Raw genomic sequence first — 18,635 nt, 5'->3', positions numbered from 1 at the left:
CTTCGAAACTCAACGACACCGCTTATGGAGTTTGCCTATCTGCGCCCAATCTTGCTTGAGTTGAAAATCACGGAAAATCTCAATCTCTTATGAAAGTCAAAAAATGGCTTTTTCACCTTTTTATATACCATCTTTGTCATCTCATTTTCATTCTTCGATATTTTGTTTATGTGTTTGGTGTGACTAACATTTTGTATTATTTTATTTTCCTGACTTAAATGAACGTTAGCAAATTAGTGAAGTTTAATAATGGGTAGTTAATTCCACAAATTCATACTCACTTCTAGTTATATTCTAAACTATTTGTGGTATCTATAATATTTATTCGAGTAATTGATTTTCAAATAGCATGACTATATATTTCAAGTCAAAGGAATCATACTTTATTTTACTATCTTAAAATTCTCAAAACGTCACTAATGTGTAAGTATTAAGCTGGGTATTCTTTATAAACATTATTTTTAAGACGTATTCTTAGCCGAATTGGTTAAATAAGTTAATAAAAAAAAAAAAAAAAAAAAAACTCACCTCCTTCGCATCCTATTTATAAAATAATTTTAGATTTCTCTACATCGCAATATTCATACAATATAATTTTTATCTAAAGTTTACATTTGTTGAATCTCCTCTACAAGTATTATTTTAAACAATACTATTATACTTTCGTTTACAGCCTTAACAACATGTATAAGTCGTATTTTAAAATAGCATTAGAAGTATTCTTTTATACAGATTATTACCTTCTACAAATCCTATTTTTCAAACAACATTTCTATATATCTATATAGTAACTTTAGCTATATTTACAAAAGTTATTTTCTTTCCTACAGTACTATATTTACACTTAGCCTAATTAATTATAAGTCCGGTCGGTTAACCATTGTTAATGGGTCTTAAAGGATGCCTAATATCTTCCCTTTAGACTAATTGAACCCTTACCTAGAATCTTTTGGTTTCGTAGACTTTACAATAATATCAACTTTAGATAACTACTTTAATAAACTTTAGGTGTCCTAATTCACCGTAAATAATTAGGTGGCGACTCCTTAACATTAAACAAAAAACAGGAATCTCCAATATGTTGTACTCTAATTTAACTCCGGTTAAAATGGGGTGTGACAGCTTGGCGACTCTGCTGGGTAACTTTACCTAGGTTCTAACCATAACGGACTTAGTTTTAAATAGGCTTTGTGTGCTTATTTGAAATCACTTTATTTATTTGTTAACTATTTTTTACATGTTATTAATTGTTTGTTTGATATAAACTGTTTATGTGTTACTGCTTTGATAAACTGTCATTCCGTTCATATTTCCTTCACTTCTGGAAAACTCACACATATTCACACACTTAAAACGGTTTCGCGGTTTACGCCCGTTCACTACTAAATTACCCCTTTAGTTGGATTGATCTTGTGGATTTAGTCGATCAGCGGTGCAGTCGACAGCCACGGACTTTCCACTCCCAAGTTGTCCACTTGGGGGAACCTTGTGTCATAAGAAGCCAACTCTTAGTCAGCCTAAGATAGAGCTAAACCAACACACTTTATTAAGAGCATACATTTCATGACCTAGGAGGTTTAATACCCTTGGTGTATTAAATCCATTAGATGACTTTACCTAAACGTCCAAGCGGGTTCACGACCCTGAGTGACACCAATCATACTTTATGTGCATGTTTGAAGGATAATTGTGCCTAAATATTGACTATTTGCTCTAATTAATTAAACTTTAGGAGGTAGGGAATGACTAACATTTCTATGACAGGTATACATTTGCATCGGAGTACAATAAATGACGAAAATCAAGGGCATCACAAATGGAGCTAGAAGTTAGGCATAGAAATTGTATTTACTTTGTTTAGATTAGGAAACACTTTATGTTGTATTCATTTGACATGTAATAAATATTACATTATTTTGTACTTTTTTTTTTTAGAAACGGAATCTGTTTAATTAATCAAAGCAACGGAATGACATATTATTGCACACTTTACCCTTCAAACAACGTTAGGCCCACCTCTGGCACAAAGAGGTCACATGCATATTAGGACGCGTTATTTGTTTTACTATAATCGTTTACATTTGTTTGACAACTTGCTTGACTCTACTTGATGGATTATGTGCTACATGCCTTTACGTGACCATGACTTTGCCTAAATATGTTCATGAAATTAACATCGTTTATGTTGTATGTCTATTTTATCTTATTCCCAAACAGAGAGTTGATTCGTGTTGACACTCGATGGCCGACCATCCTTACGTCACGAGATCAAAGACGTCATCGTTACCGGAACGTAGTTGGGTTGTCAAGGAAATGAAATTACTATGTCTGATCCAGCCGCATCTATTCCAACTGGTGTAGAAAACATCGTGATCTCTAGCGATTCGCCCGAGACTTCCGAACACGGAACTACTATTCAACGGGATGATCATATCGCCCGCCTGACTCAAGAAATTGAGAATCTACGAGGAGAACTAAATCGGGTTAGGGACTTGACCAATTTATCCATCACACTCCAAAATTCACCTGCTGAACCTAGCAATACTGCACCAGAACCGCCTCGTTTCCCATCACTCGAATCCCCAGTTCCTGAGCATTTTCCTTCCCAAAACAATGCACCTACCAACAACAACTTACCTCCGATCACCCCCGCAAATCCACCAAATCCATCATCCGCCTATATTTCCCCACAAAGTCAACCACCCACTTACACTAACTATACTCCCCCACAAAGTCAACCACCCACTTACACTAGCTATACTCCCCCACAAAATCAACCACCCACCTACACTACCTATGCTACTCATAATCCACCACCCGTCAACCCACCAAGTCAATCGCCAGTTCACACTCCCTATGTTCCTTTACCCACCAAGACTAATCCACTACCCACAACCGTTCCTCTAAACCCACCAAATCAACCACCTATAAACACCAATTATAACACACCACCTCCGGTCCAAAACACTCCCATCGCCCAAACTTATCCAACCCAGCATATACAAGGGGCACACTTTGTCACCCCTAATGCACAATATGTTCCTCCAGTATATGCCGCAGAAACACAAGCCTTTACCAACCCAGTAACGGTCAGGTTCCAACCCGAGGTGGATCAATACGAAGAAATGGAAAAGGATTCGAAGGCAGGGGCAGATAACATATTGCTAAAAGAGATCCACAGTGTCAACGAAGCAATGAGAAACCTTCAAGCTGCTAGGGGAACCAAGAGTGTAGAATACGAAGATCTCTGTGTTCAACCTGACGTCGATTTACCCATAGGCTACAAACCGCCGAAATTTGATATATTCAATGGAACAGGCGACCCTCATACACACTTAAGGGCTTATTGTGATAAACTGGTTGGAGTGGGCAGAGACCAGAACATAAGAATGAAACTCTTCATAAGAAGCTTATCTGGCGAAACACTTACTTGGTATACACAACAGGACGTCCGTAAATGGCGTGGTTGGAGTGACATGGCGCAAGACTTTATGGACAGGTTCGGTTTTAACACCGATATCACGCCAGATAGAGTTTACATGACTAAGTTACCAGGAAATCAGCTGAGACATTCCGCGAGTATGCGTTACGTTGGAGGTCAGAAGCGGCCAGGGTTCAACCTCTGATGAATGATAGAGAAATGACTGCTACCTTCATTGAATGCCAGGCTGGCATATTTTACGAGAAAATGATAGGTATGATGGGACAAAAATTCACAGAAGTGGTTCGAATGGGAGAAGCCTTAGAAGAAGGAATTAAATCGGGGAAAATTCAGGATCTTATTGCTTTACAAGCAATAAACAAAGCTATACAATCTGGGTCTATCAACGGGGTTAAAAAGAAGAAAGAAGATGTCGCTGCAGTCATGAACGCCCAAGGACATGAGCCGAGCCAAGCCGTCACATACTTTAACCATCCGCAACAACCTTTCTACCCTTACCACTACCCTGAACCCTACCAAGCTCCACTATCTCCTTACCCTGTCTACAACGCCCAAGCTAACTACTACCAACGCCGAGCACCTCCACATCAAAACCCACGTCCGTATCAACCCGTCCAAGCTCCAACTTACCAAAATCGACCACATGCTGCACCTAGAGCTCGTCCAAACCTTGATACCAGAAACACCCGTAACTACACTCGGATCGTTGAACCCTTGGCTCAATTGTTTGAAAGAATGAAAGCAGCGGGCGTGATACAACCGGTTGAAGGGAAAATTCCCGATCCTATCCCAAAATGGTTTGATGGTTCCAAACGCTGTGCCTACCATTCTGGAGTTGCTGGGCACGCCATTGAAGATTGCTATGGGTTTAAAAACAAAATCGAAGCCCTGATTAAGGAAGGAGTAATCCAGCTCGCTGAAGCTAAGCCCAATGTGGTCAACAATCCTTTGCCTGCTCACGAAGATGCCAAGATTTGAAGGAGTCCAGTGCGGAAAGGGACATGTCATCAACTTTTGTCGTTCCCGTGAACAATCCAAAGACAATCACACATGGAGATTACTGCTACAACCACTCACAACATCGAGACACCTATCACACGAAGTGCCGAACCAAGGGAGACTCTGAAGAATTGGACTTGTACTCCGTCCCCGATTCGCCGGGAGCCTTGGTAGCATGAACATGTAGTGAACTTGTTTTCTTTTATTTGATGCTTGAACCGTACCCAAAATTTTGTTTGTTTTGCTTCATCGTGTGGAAGCTTGAATTGCAAAAAACTATGAATGCATTTCTGATTTTCCTTAATCATCTAACTTTTTTACTTTATTTATCAAAAATGTCAACTCTACGATTGCGACATGAAATGTACGAATAAGACAACATACATCCTGAGAAAGTAACAAAGAAACTAAGGGACAAGACGAGATTCCACTCAAAAGAATTGAAATAGCCGATAGGTGACAACATAAGCCTGAAAGCTAGCAATCCAAGAAGAAATCAAAGGACGACATTAGGTAAGACAACCTAGTTTGCAACCTTTCCTTTAATAACCAGGTACGAACTACGTTGACCTGATTCCCATGGGGGATACGTAGGCAACCCACATAGGGATCGGTTGCTTTATAACAAAAAATAATAAAAAAATATATCTTATGCGTACGAACTACGTTCCGACCTGATTCCTGTGGTGGGATACGTAGGCAGCCCACATAGGGTTCGGTTGCACTATAACAGAAAATCCAAAATCCTTACACAAAGAAAACCACACGGGGCTTGATTCCCTCGGCGGGATTCGTAGACTATTAACATACAGATCCGTCACACCTAGATAAAATCCAACAAACCTTTTACCATTTATATAACAAAACTACGCTGACCTGATTCCCTTGGTGGGATACGTAGGCAATCCACATCGGGTTCGGTCCCTTTATTAGAAAACTTCAGACCATTTTATGTATTCTGAACTACATTCTAACCTGATTCCCTGGAGGGATACGTAGGCAACCTATATAAGGTTCGGTCACACCACAAAATAAATTTAGCATACCCTTCTGAATCCAAAACTAGGGCATATTTTGAAAAGATATAGACAAAAGAACGGTTGGACATCGACAAGATTAAGGCTACCAGACAGGAAGTATTATAGATCAATTACTTTAGAAGTGTCACAATCTGAAGTTGGCAGAAATATTTTACAACTTACATACATATATTTACACATATATATTTCCTTATATACATATACTTACATATATATCTTTCCTTATATATACACTTACATATACACTTTTTAAATGAAACACTTTCTTTCAATCATTTTCACTACTGTTCATCTACCGAGGTTTGAACGGAGATCACAAGATCCAAACAAACAAGACAAATGGAGTGCCAACAACGTCAAACTTCGAGTCAACACGAATCAACTTCCCCCTCCCAAACTAAGAATTTTTCTTTGAGTGCAGGAACTTAAAATCGCGAAATCAACAGTCAAGTCTATCAATCAGGGCCCTTGTGGCCTCGCCTCAAAAATCATACGGCTTTACTTCCAACCTTATATTTTGATTTATTTTTTGTCAAAATAATTTTATAACTTTATACACCTGTTTTTGTAGGTTGACGAGATTGAAGGCGAATTAAATCAGGATTACGTGTCCTAAATTTGGCCTGTCACGATACCATCAACATCATGAGCCAGATGGCTATTCCACCACTTTACTTCATACTTTATCAAATATTTTATCATATACTTTACCAGCTTTAAACATTTTACTCTGAACTTTGCAGGAATCATTGTTAAGTTTCCAAAGACAGCTGAAGGCATCTCCCAAGACCGCTGGAGGCATCAATATCACACCCCGAGGATAACTATACATTTTAGGCTCGTCCGCCTTTAATAGGACATCATTTCTTCAAAAGCACTGCACTGCATATGCACTACTACTTTCAAATGCCCGACAAAGGGACAACATCATTGTTCGCAAACGCACAACATTTAGGCTCGTCCGCCTTTAATAGGATATCATTTCTTTAAATGCCTCACACGGCATATGCATCATGTCCTCGAAAACAGCCGGAGACATACTTGGGTTCGTCCACCCTAAAATAGGACATTTTAGGCTCGTCCGCCTTTAATTGGATATCATTTCTTTAAATGCCTCACACGGCATATGTATCATGTCCTCGAAAACAACCGGAGACATGCTTGGGTTCGTCCACCCTAAAATAAGACACTTTAGGCTCGTCCGCCTTTAATAGGATATCATTTCTTTAAATGCCTCACACGACATATGCATCATGTCCTCGAAAACAACCGGAGACATACTTGGGTTCGTCCACCCTAAAATAGGACATATCGGGTTCTTCCACCCTAAAATAGGATATTGGGTTCTTCCACCCTAAAACAGGATGTTTGGGTTCGTCCACCTTAAAATAGGACATATTGGGTTCGTCCACCCTAAAATAGGATATATTGGGTTCTTCCACCCTAAAATAGGATACCTGGGTTCGTCCACCCTAAAATAGGACATATTGGGTCATTCCACCCTAAAATAAGAATTCACATTTTTATCTTGAATTTTACAGGATTGGCGTCAAGTCCCCGAAGACAACCGGAGACATAGCATCAAGTCCCCGAAGACAACCGGAGACATATCATCAAGTCCCCGAAAACAGCCGGAGACATGTTTGGGTTCGTCCACCCTAAAATAGGACATTTTAGGCTTGTCCGCCTTTAATAGGATATCATTTCTTTAAATGCCTCACACGGCATATGCATCATGTCCTCGAAAACAACCGGAGACATGCTTGGGTTCGTCCACCCTAAAATAGGACATTTTAGGCTCGTCCGCCTTTAATAGGATATCATTTCTTTAAATGCCTCACACGGCATATGTATCATTAAGCCTCCGAAGACAACCGGAGACGTAGCGTCAAGTCCCCGAAGACAACCGGAGACATAGCATCAAGTCCCCGAAGACAACCGGAGACATATCATCAAGTCCCCGAAAACAACCGGAGACATAGCATCAAGTCCCCGAAAACAACCGGAGACATAGCATCAAGTCCTCGAAGACAACCGGAGACATAGCATCAAGTCCCCGAAGACAACCGGAGACATATCATCAAGTCCCCGAAAACAACCGGAGACGTAGCATCAAGTCCCCGAAGACAACCGGAGACATAACATCAAGTCCCCGAAAACAACCGGAGACGTAGCATCAAGTCCCCGAAAACAACCGGAGACATATCATTAAGCCTCCGAAGACAACCGGAGACATAGCATCAAGTCCCCGAAGACAACCGGAGACATATCATCAAGTCCCCGAAGACAACCGGAGACATATCATCAAGTCCCCGAAGACAACCGAAGACATCGCATGGCTACACGGCCTCACCTGCATAAAGCCAAACGGCTATACACTTATTTTACTCCTTACTTCATTCCTTTATTTCATCATCTACTTTACCACTTTAATGAATTTACCTTAAAATTCGCAGATATCAGTTATCATCGAGTCCCGGAAGACAGCCGGAGACCTTATCACTATCATCTTCAAATGCAACTAGAGATATTATCACATCCTCAGCATACGCATCACGCATTCATTCAAGTCCTTGAAGACAACCAGAGAGAACATTGGCCACACGACTTCATTTTTCATTCCCCCAATCATATTTACTATCATTTACACTCTTTATAGTTTTACATTTTTTAACTTTATTACTAATTTTGACATGAATTTCAGTTTTGGCAGAAAATACAACCTGCAGGGACACAGTACAACGTGGAACTTTATCTTACGCAGTGAACTGGGGCAAATTTGCTAAAGAGGAATACTAAACTCACAAGCAAAAGTCACGAATCTACTCTCGAACTCAATTCCGCCTATGTCCACAAACACGTGATACGTAGGTTAAAATTCTCTTTCACATCCTCCGCTAAAACTCTACTAAATCTACTCTTTTCACAATCTCATATTCCTTTCTACATCCCCAGTGTCTCCATAACTCAACACTGGGGCATTTTTTTGAAGAATTTACATCGTGTCTAGTAGAGTCCTACTTATGGGTGTGTTGCGCACCACATTTATAATTAGGAGGCTATAAGCATATGTTCCATTCTCATCACCTGTCTACAACCCCCGAAAGATTATGAATCCACAAAAACTTTCGAACTACACATGGCCTGATTCTCGTGCAGCCCGAGATATGTAGGAGATTCGGCCATAATTTTCCATAATTCCTTCTACCATCATAATATTTTCCACCAATTCTCTAAAAATCGTATTTCCCTACAAATTCGTATTTTTGTTGGTCGAAACAAAATTGGCTACTACGTCAACTTCTTCGCTCGAAAACTCTTACATCGTCTCCGATCGAAGAGGGGCATCTGTTGACACCCAATTTTGTCCCTCTTTTATTTTAATTTACTCAGGGCTTCTAAATTTACTAACAAGCTAAATACTTTATTTTCACTACTATTATTTTTGCTACTTTTATTTTTTCAACATTATGAGCATTACTTTATCATAAATTTTAAACAGTTCATCATCGTTTCATTTTCGGGTCTGGACTCGTTAAATTAATTACAAGACAACACTTTGCAAAATATTTATTTTACATATTTATTGTCTTTACATAATATATATTATACCAGTTATTAAATTGGAAGCCCAAAAAAAATAATTAAATAGCGGAGGAAGGAACAACAATTTTCATCCAAATTAATGGGTTAAAATACAAATACAATGTTATTCCCTACCCAAATAAACAGCCCACATTTTAATACCCAACCCACATTATATCAGCCCACATTTAAATTAATCAACCAAGCCCAAATGATTCCCTACCCGGTCCAATAATTTTTCTGCGACCCGACCCAATACCTAAACCTACCCGCCCCCTTTTTCTTTCCTTTCTTCTCCTTCATCCGCCTCCCTCCTCCTCTTTCTCCTTTCCTCTCCCCTCCTTTCCCTCCTTTTCCCTTTCTCCGCCACACCCCTACCCTTTCCTCTCTCTTCCCACGTTACCCGCTCCGCTCCACTTCCTTCTGTCCTCCACTATTCTCTTATACGCTCCTCTCTCTCTTTCTCAAACCCGAATCGAAACCCTATAAATGGGATGGTCTGGAGACGTTTAAGGGGGAGAAAGAAAGGAGAGAGAAAAAAGAAAAAACAAATCAACAAGAAAACAGATCGAAAAAAAGGGGGTATTTTGGGGAAATCGTTTTAAGGGATTTTAAGATTTTTGGAAATTGATTTAGTGTTTTGGACAACAGAATTACTCACAGTTTTTAGACAAGTTTTGTTTTAGCGTTCTTCAGGAAACGATTATTCAGCGTTTCCCACAGCTTACCCTCACATTTCGTACAGTTTTTACCAATCATCATCTATTCTCGAACATTTACTCGACATAAACTTTCGGGTCTGTTTCAATCTGAGGTTCGAATCGTTCGTCGTGTTCGGGTCTGTTCATAACGAGAGAGTAGATTTGACGATCTCGACGCCCTCGTTCATTGCACCTGAAAAAGGTGTGTAATTTGCCTTTCATTACTGTTCTTCTTTGATTTGTTTATTTTCATCTTATTTGAGTAATTATGTTTCAGTTGGTGTTAGAGCATGTTAATTAGTGGGTTTAACAAGGGGGTTTTGTGTGTAACTTGGTATATTCTCCTGATGGCGGTACTCGGGTATGTTAGTATAATCTAAGACGTTTTGTTAGTAATAAGAATGTTCAAGCATGTCTTATTTGTGTAAGTGTTGATTTTCTGTTTGAGAGTATGGGAGATATACCTAAATATATTAGATGTATATATTTCCTATATACCTTTGAGCTACAGGAATTTATACATTAGAGTATATATCGGGTATATCATTTATGTGGATTCCGTATTATTAGTTTGTGCGTCATGATGGTATTAAGTTGGATCCGGATCTTAATTGTTTGCTTCTTTGGACTGCTCTTTATTAGTTTCTAGATTCTGAATATCGTGTGTATCATTCGAGCTCTGTCTTGTTTATTAAAAATCTGGAATTAATTAAGCATGGTTGAGTTTTACGAATTTAGATATTTAGTTCTGTTTCAACTTTCAACATATATGCGAAGTATGACTTCCTGTTGCCCTGTTCTGCTTTCATCTCCATGTTTGTTAAATATGTCCATTTACAGATATGAATATCCTTGTTGAATACGGCTGTTTTGTGTGAATTGGTGTTGGTTATTGGTTTAGTTCATATTTGGTTTAAGTTTAGTATGCATATTCTGTTTCATATAATCTATGCCCTGTCGAGTTTTTTTTTTTTTTTTTAAGAAACTTTATCACTTCAAAGCTGCAAGATTGTACTTGACTTAAAAAATGATTCTGCTTTTGTTATGTGGGATTGGATAGGAGTTGGTTTGTTCACTGTTTAGTGTAGGAACTGATTTAGGAAACAACGTCGCAGCTTTGCTGCCTAAAATATCCTTAATGACAAATTTTGTTTCAACCTAATTAAGTGTTTATTATAAGAATTAAAGATTAGGGGAATCATGTGTGTTAATGCTTTGGAGGTGATAAATGATTTGAATACTCTTTCAAGCCGCTGATTTTCTAAAAAAAACTGAATTCTTGTCTTACCTGAACCTGTTATATGCTTTGTTGTCTTCCTTGAAATGGCTGTCAAGGTTTTAGTATTTTTCCTTTTCTTATTATTTGAAATAAGGAGGAATATGTTTGATCTATCATTCTTGGTCTAGGATGGTGTTTGGGTCTTTAGCCTATTTCAATTCAGTTAACTCATAAAAGAATGTCCCTTTGCAAGAAATTCAGGTCTGTTGATAAATAGCTTTAAGCAAAACTTGTTGAATATAGATGAGGAGATTATATCCTACTCTTGTTTTGAATTAATTTGACGAAATTAATGTGCTTAATTCTTTTCTTCAATGGAATTCCACAGTGGTACTTAACCAATGCATATTCGATCTATTTGGTTCCGCACTGATAAGAAAACAAATTAGCTACTGGTCGTTCCATGTGTGCAAAAATGAAAACAGTTTCATCTAATTGAATGTACTACTTTGGATGATAACTTTTAGTATGAGTACTATCATGTTGGAGTCTTGTTTCCTTTCCTTATGTGAAATGTGTTAATGATTAAGCGTAAAATATTATGGACAGAACATTCGTAATCTTCTACATAGGTTAGAAATTATGATCATGGTTTTTATGTTAGAATGTGTGTTGAAAGAAACATTCTTGAACTGTTAATACGCTAACTGAGAAAGGTCCCCTGTTTTAATTAAATCGTTAATTCATTTTGAGGTGATAAGACTGCTTTCGCTGCTGCTGCATATTTTTAGCAAATCACTCTAAGATTTAGCTCTAATTCGTTGAGAAATCATCACATCACCGTGTCGTTGTTCATTAGAGTCATTCAGATTTGTTTCGGTTAAGATTTGCAGAATTAAGATTAGTAGTTTTTTTTTCCAGCTTTAGTTTACATGGCAATATGTTTAATTTCGAGAATGAATGTTATCCAGAGGCTAATTCACAAGTATGCACTGATATGTGTTCGACTGTTTGTATACAGAGGAATCATGAACTCATATTTGTCCATTTTAATTTACAGTCCATACTAAATAGATGCATTCCTTTGTTTTCTAATCTTAAAATCCATTATCTGCCATTGTGGTGGTGGGTTTATGGGTAGAATGCTGCGTTCTTCACTTGATCATAAGCATAAGTCTTTAATTTTCTTCTTTATCCTCTATAATTATTTTAGTCGGGTTTTCTTTCTAATCCTTTATATTTTTCTTTTCTTTGTTTCGCATGTACAACCGGAGCCGAAGAGTTTCGCTTCGAAACTCAACGACACCGCTTATGGAGTTTGCCTATCTGCACTCAATCTTGCTTGAGTTGAAAATCACGGAAAATCTCAATCTCTTGTGAAAGTCAAAAAATGGCTTTTTCACCTTTTTATATACCATCTTTGTCATCTCATTTTCATTCTTCGATATTTTGTTTATGTGTTTGGTGTGACTAACATTTTGTATTATTTTATTTTCCTGACTTAAATGAACGTTAGCAAATTAGTGAAGTTTAATAATGGGTAGTTAATTCCACAAATTCATACTCACTTCTAGTTATATTCTAAACTATTTATGGTATCTATAATATTTATTCGAGTAATTGATTTTCAAATAGCATGACTATATATTTCAAGTCAAAGGAATCATACTTTATTTTACTATCTTAAAATTCTCAAAACGTCACTAATGTGTAAGTATTAATCCGGGTATTCTTTATAAACATTATTTTTAAGACGTATTCTTAGCCGAATTGGTTAAATAAGTTAATAATAATAAAAAAAAAACTCACCTCCTTCGCATCCTATTTATAAAATAAGTTTAGATTTCTCTACATCGCAATATTCATACAATATAATTTTTATTTAAAGTTTACATTTGTTGAATCTCCTCTACAAGTATTATTTTAAACAATACTATTATACTTTCGTTTACAGCCTTAACAACATTTATAAGTCGTATTTTAAAATAGCATTAGAAGTATTCTTTTATACAGATTATTACCTTCTACAAATCCTATTTTTCAAACAACATTTCTATATATCTATATAGTAACTTTAGCTATATTTACAAAAGCTATTTTCTTTCCTACAGTACTATATTTACACTTAGCCTAATTAATTATAAGTCCGGTCGGTTAACCATTGTTAATGGGTCTTAAAGGATGCCTAACACCTTCCCTTTAGACTAATTGAACCCTTACCTTGAATGTTTTGGTTTCGTAAACTTTACAATAATATCAACTTTAGATAACTACTTTAATAAACTTTAGGTGTCCTAATTCACCGTAAATAATTAGGTGGCGACTCCTTAACATTAAACAAAAAATAGGAATCTCCAATATGTTGTACTCTAATTTAACTCCGGTTAAAATGGGGTGTGACAGCAACAAGGCTGTTGCCCTCATCTATTTTCTTCAGCCAAATTTCAGTTGGGCCTTCGTAAATTGTACGGTATTATTGGCACTATAATACCATTTGGATATGTTCCTATTCCATGCTCCTTCCGATTCACAATAAGTGTTCACTTAGCCTTTTTATTTTGAGTCAAAATAAATGTCTACTTATATAATTAAAAATAAATAAATTATTTTCTTCCAAATTTACCCCTATTTAGATAAGTGAATTTTTATGTAATCAAGAAACTATATAATCAGGTCTTTAATTAAGGATAATTTAGTCAACATATCTTTTTTTTTTGAGTTAATATTTTCTTAAGCGGTATGCGAAAGACTCTTATTTTGAACCGGGGGAAGTATTAGATTACTCTTTTTAACTTGTCCATTATATTAAAAATAAAATTTTCTTTTCATTTTCATTTGTTTATTTTATCAAATTAAGATGGATTTTTTTTAATCTTATATACCACTAATTTCTTCATGCACCTTTACTTCATATTTTTAAGTAAAAAAAATCAAAACCTACTGATTGCATGATTCCGTATTTTATTTGTGTTGAATCAATACGATTCTCATGTAGTTGGTTCTTTTGTTCTAACTTATTTATCTAAACTGCATAAAAGATTTTGTGAGTAATTTTATTCTAATTAACTGGTATCATATAGTGTTGGAAATGAAAGATAGTATTATCAGTCAAGATGAATTATTATTTTTGAAAATCTATTGTTTGGTTAACTAAGAATGAATATTTTCAAGCATATAATATATATGAAGAATTAGATTGATTATTATCCCGATTCAATTAATGAGTTTATTTTCCCTTAATTTCGTTTAAAACTAAGCTTATGTTTTCCAATTTATGATCTTCACAGAGTCGTAATTATTTTTCATACTTTATATCATAAAGTAATATTAGATTTTGTATTCCTTTGTATTTGCTAATTCTTCTTTCAAACTTTCTTCCTCATAAATATTTTTTCTTTTGAATAATATTCAATTATGTGACAAAGAGATTTTAGTAATTATATAATTAATGCATCATTATATTTTTTTAATTAAATTATTATGTTTCTATCATGAGTTTAGTACGTATATATAGTAATATAAGGAGCAAACATGGAATAGTAAAATCCCTTTTTCCTTTTCGGTGTTAGAACTTAAAACCCGAGAAGTTTGTAGATAAACCGACGTCTGCGACAAACACGCAATCTTTAAACCTTGAATAAAAAATGGCATCGCCGGCGCGTGGGGAAGTGCTTACTCTATTCCGGTCATTCCTACGAACGGCGCGTCAGTTCCCGGATTACAACATAAGGGAATACACTAAGCGCAGAACAATCGATGGGTTTCGCCACAACAAAGACCTAACGGATCCTTCTGCTGCTTTCTCCGATGGTAGGGCCCAGCTGGAGATTGCGAAGAGACAGGCTGTAGTTTACTCTCTCTACGCGCCCAAAGTGAAGAGCGTTATGGAATTGAACCAGTAATATGTATTGGGACTTTTTAATCCCCTTTTTTTTTTATTGTTAAAACGATACAATAATTCTGTGAGCTATTGGATTATGAATGGTGTTTTGTGGAAAGCCCTAGGGTTTTGGTTTCTTTTGTATCATCAGATACTGCCGTGTATTATTGATGTCATAGTCCTATTTGGAAGAATTGATTTTTCATAAAGGTCTAACTTGTTTTGACTTGAACGCTTTTGTTAGCTTAGCACAATTTGATAAATAGATTAAAGATTGTGGTTTCCGTTTGCCTTGCGAATGTGACTGGTTGGTAGGGCAAAAAGCCCTAGGTTTTTGTATTTTTGAAGCATCAAATATCATATGTGATGAATGTAGCTGCCGTGTATTGCTGTTGTTTTTTGTTGTTGATAGTCCTAGATATTTATTTGAAAGCATCTATTTTGGATGAAGGTTAAAAGGGCGTTGTGGAATTAAACCAGTAATACTGTTGAATTTTTGTTATTTTTAATCCCTTTTGATGATTAAAACAATAGAATAATTGTGTGAGCCAGTAATACTATTGGATTTTTGTAGGAAGCCCTAGGGTTTTTTTTTTTTTTTTTGTATCATTGAATATCAAGTGTGATGAATTCACTGCCGTGTATTATTGATGTTCTTTAACTGACAGTCAGCGGTTATGTATTTGAAAGAAGGGATCTTTACACAAATAGTCGGCCAAATTCACTGTTTACTTTGCCTAGCTTATATACATAGATTATCCATTGATTATGCATGAATGATGTATATATTACACATTTGCTGACTACTTTTAATCTAAGGGTTGGGTGGACGGCTATTTAGGTTAATCTTTCTTCAAAGAGTTTTTTTTTTTTCAACAGCCGACTTTATTCATTGCTTCAAAGAAGGAGACAGAACTACATTGAAGGAAGAGGGGACATACTGCCTTACCCTTCCTATGCTAGTTGAGAGCTTAGTAAACCAAACTCCATACCCTATGCTAAGACAAAACAACTCTGCATAAACCATAAACTACCAAACTTACGGAGGCTCAAACTGTATCTCTGAAGCCTTTCTTTGTCTCACTCTAAAGGATGCCATCTCGAGCCTGTCCAGTTGCAACAGACCCCTCACTGTACTTGGCAGTCCAGTGAAGACTGTGAAAACCAGATTTTGCTTATGGATGTGGCTGAGGGCAGCTAACTTACCTGCCACTTTGTTAGCTTCCCTATAGCAATGTTGGACTATAAAACCTTTCTCTTCCATTATCTCTTTGATTCTGTCCACCAGCTCTAACAGCCTCCATGGAGCACTTGTTTCTTCATTAACAGCAGTCACCAGCAACTTTGAATCAGCCTCTGCTATAATCCTGTTCATGCCCCTGTCAGTGCAATGCTTAAGTCCAGCTAACATAGCCTTTCCTTCAGCCCAATTGCTTGTACCAGGCCCCAAGTAAGTTGAATAAGCCATGATGAACATACCATTACAGTCCCGGATGATTCCACCAGCTCCACACACCCCTCCAATACAACTACCATCACTATTGACTTTAACAAATAGGGGCTGTGGTTTGATCCACTTCACCAAACTGTATACTCTATTACCCATGGGCAGATCAATAAAAATTTTTAGACTGTCCCATCTTGTATCCACCTTCAATCGCCCAAACTTCTGTTTAACCAGCTGAGATAGAGTAAAGGAGACTAATGTGACTGATCTGTTAAGCGAAGGAGCCTTTGCCCCATACCTCTTCGCACACCTTGACCTCCACAACTCCCACATGATCAGTTGAGGTACGATCCGAGTGGCAAAAGTTGCGATAGCATTTATTGACCTGTAACTCCACCATTTCAGCATAAGCTGAATGAGGTGTGTACCTTGACAGACAATACCAAAAGGCGCACTGAAGATGTGCCACAAATCCCTGGCCAACTCTCCTGAGTAAAATAAATGCTCGGTTGTTTCAACTCCATCTGAGTTGCTACAACAATAACACTCAGTTTTTAAAGGGTAACCCCACCTGGAGATTCTTTCATTAGTTGGCACTCTGTCATGCACTACCCTCCATGCCAAAAATGCCATCTTAAATGGTGCTGCTTTGTGCCAAATGGCCTTGTCGAGGCTAGATGGATCCTTCTGCTGCCTCAACATCTGCCAAGCTGATGAGACTGAGAAAGTGCCCTTGCTATTAGCCATCCATACAGGCCTATCAAGTTTATCTTCATTCAGAACTACATTCAAGCTATGCAACATACGCCAAAGTGACTCTGGCCATTGCACATCAGTCAACTGCTCTTGCCAAACTCCCTCCTGCCAAACCTCTTTTAATTTGATATGCATGGGTCTAATACCATCTGGTAGATGGCTGCTCAGTGGCCCAAAGGTGGTCCAATTATCAAACCAAAAGGATATATCTCCCTTGCCTACCACCTAGTGTAAATGTTGCTCCACCTCAAACCTAATCTTGCATAATGCTCTCCAATTCTGGGACACACCACTTGTGAGCTGCTTAATCAAGGGATGTGACCACCTATAATATTTAGCCTTTAAGAAATCACCCCATAGTGACTTCTTTGTTCTGAGATTCCACCATATTTTAGCAAGAAATGCTTTAAGAAATCACCCCATAGGATTTTCTCAATCTGTCCCAAAACAGTCTTAGATGGATGGACAGAGGCAAGCAAATGCATGGGCATTGCTAATAACACATGTTTGATCAATATTGCTTTACCACCTGGAGAAAGTAATCTGGACTGCCACCCCCTAATTCTTCTAGTGAGCTTGCTGATCAATCCAGCAAAATAAGTCTCTTGTTGCCTACCCACATACAAAGGACAACCTAGATATGTGAGAGGCAATTCCTTATGTTGCATACCAGTTAAAACCGCAATTCTCCCTATCCTTCTTTGTGAACTTTCTGATGGCAAAACAAAACAGCTCTTAGCCTTGTTCACCATCTGATTAGAAGTGGATTCATACAGTGCCAGGGTCTTCATAATCAGTTTCACGGTTCTAGATTTTCCACTGGTAAACAATGTAATATCGTCTGCAAATGAAAGATGGTTGATCAGAGGCCCTTTCTTATGCATAGTAAAACAAGCAAACCCCCTCCTAGCCAGTAACTTATTCAGCATAGTAGAGAGTAACTCTGCACTTATCACAAATAGGGAAGGTGAGACTGGATCACCCTGCCTCAAACCATTCTTGGATTGAAAAAACCCATGCCTTTGCCCCTTTACAATTATCTAATACCAGTTAGAAGAGATATGCCTCAAAATCAGTTGCACCCATGTTTCAGAGAAGCCCAGTTTTCTCATTACTTGGCATAAAAAGGGCCAAGCAACCCTATCATAAGCTTTGGCCATGTCCAACTTCATGACCAAATTCCCACCTTTCTGATCATTGTCAAAGTCATTAATGATCTCCTGGGCGAGCATTATGTTCTCCGAGATCTGTCTACCCTTTATAAACCCAGACTGATTTACTGAGATGATTTTAGGCAACACCAGAGCAAGTCTAGTATTGAGAATTCTGGAGAAAATTTTGCTTGAGACATTACACAAGCTAATAGGTCTCAAGTTAGACAATAGTTGTGGGAATTCAACCTTGGGCAGCATCACAAGGCAAGTATGTGAAAAACATCTAGGGACAGTTGCACCTGAGAAGAAAGCAAGCACAGCATTATGTACATCAGTAGCCATCACAGGCCAGCTCTTCTGAAAGAATAATGCATTCAACCCATCCGGCCCAGCTGCACTTGTTGGATCAATA

General features: G+C 37.5%; 1 protein-coding gene across 1 annotated transcript; it reads left to right on the top strand.

Annotated features, from left to right (window-relative positions):
* The first annotated feature begins 14,526 nt into the window (after nt 1-14,526).
* LOC132632890 (uncharacterized) lies at nt 14,527-15,150 on the top strand. Its single transcript, XM_060349018.1, has one exon. It carries the CDS (start codon nt 14,631-14,633, stop codon nt 14,886-14,888), a length of 258 nt encoding a protein of 85 aa, XP_060205001.1. The 5' UTR covers nt 14,527-14,630; the 3' UTR covers nt 14,889-15,150.
* The last annotated feature ends 3,485 nt before the right edge of the window (nt 15,151-18,635 follow it).

Source organism: Lycium barbarum, chromosome 3, assembly GCF_019175385.1.
Source record: "Lycium barbarum isolate Lr01 chromosome 3, ASM1917538v2, whole genome shotgun sequence".
Lineage (NCBI taxonomy): Eukaryota > Viridiplantae > Streptophyta > Magnoliopsida > Solanales > Solanaceae > Lycium > Lycium barbarum.
Note: the sequence above shows the minus strand (reverse complement) of the source record. Positions and strands in the feature narration are given on the sequence as shown.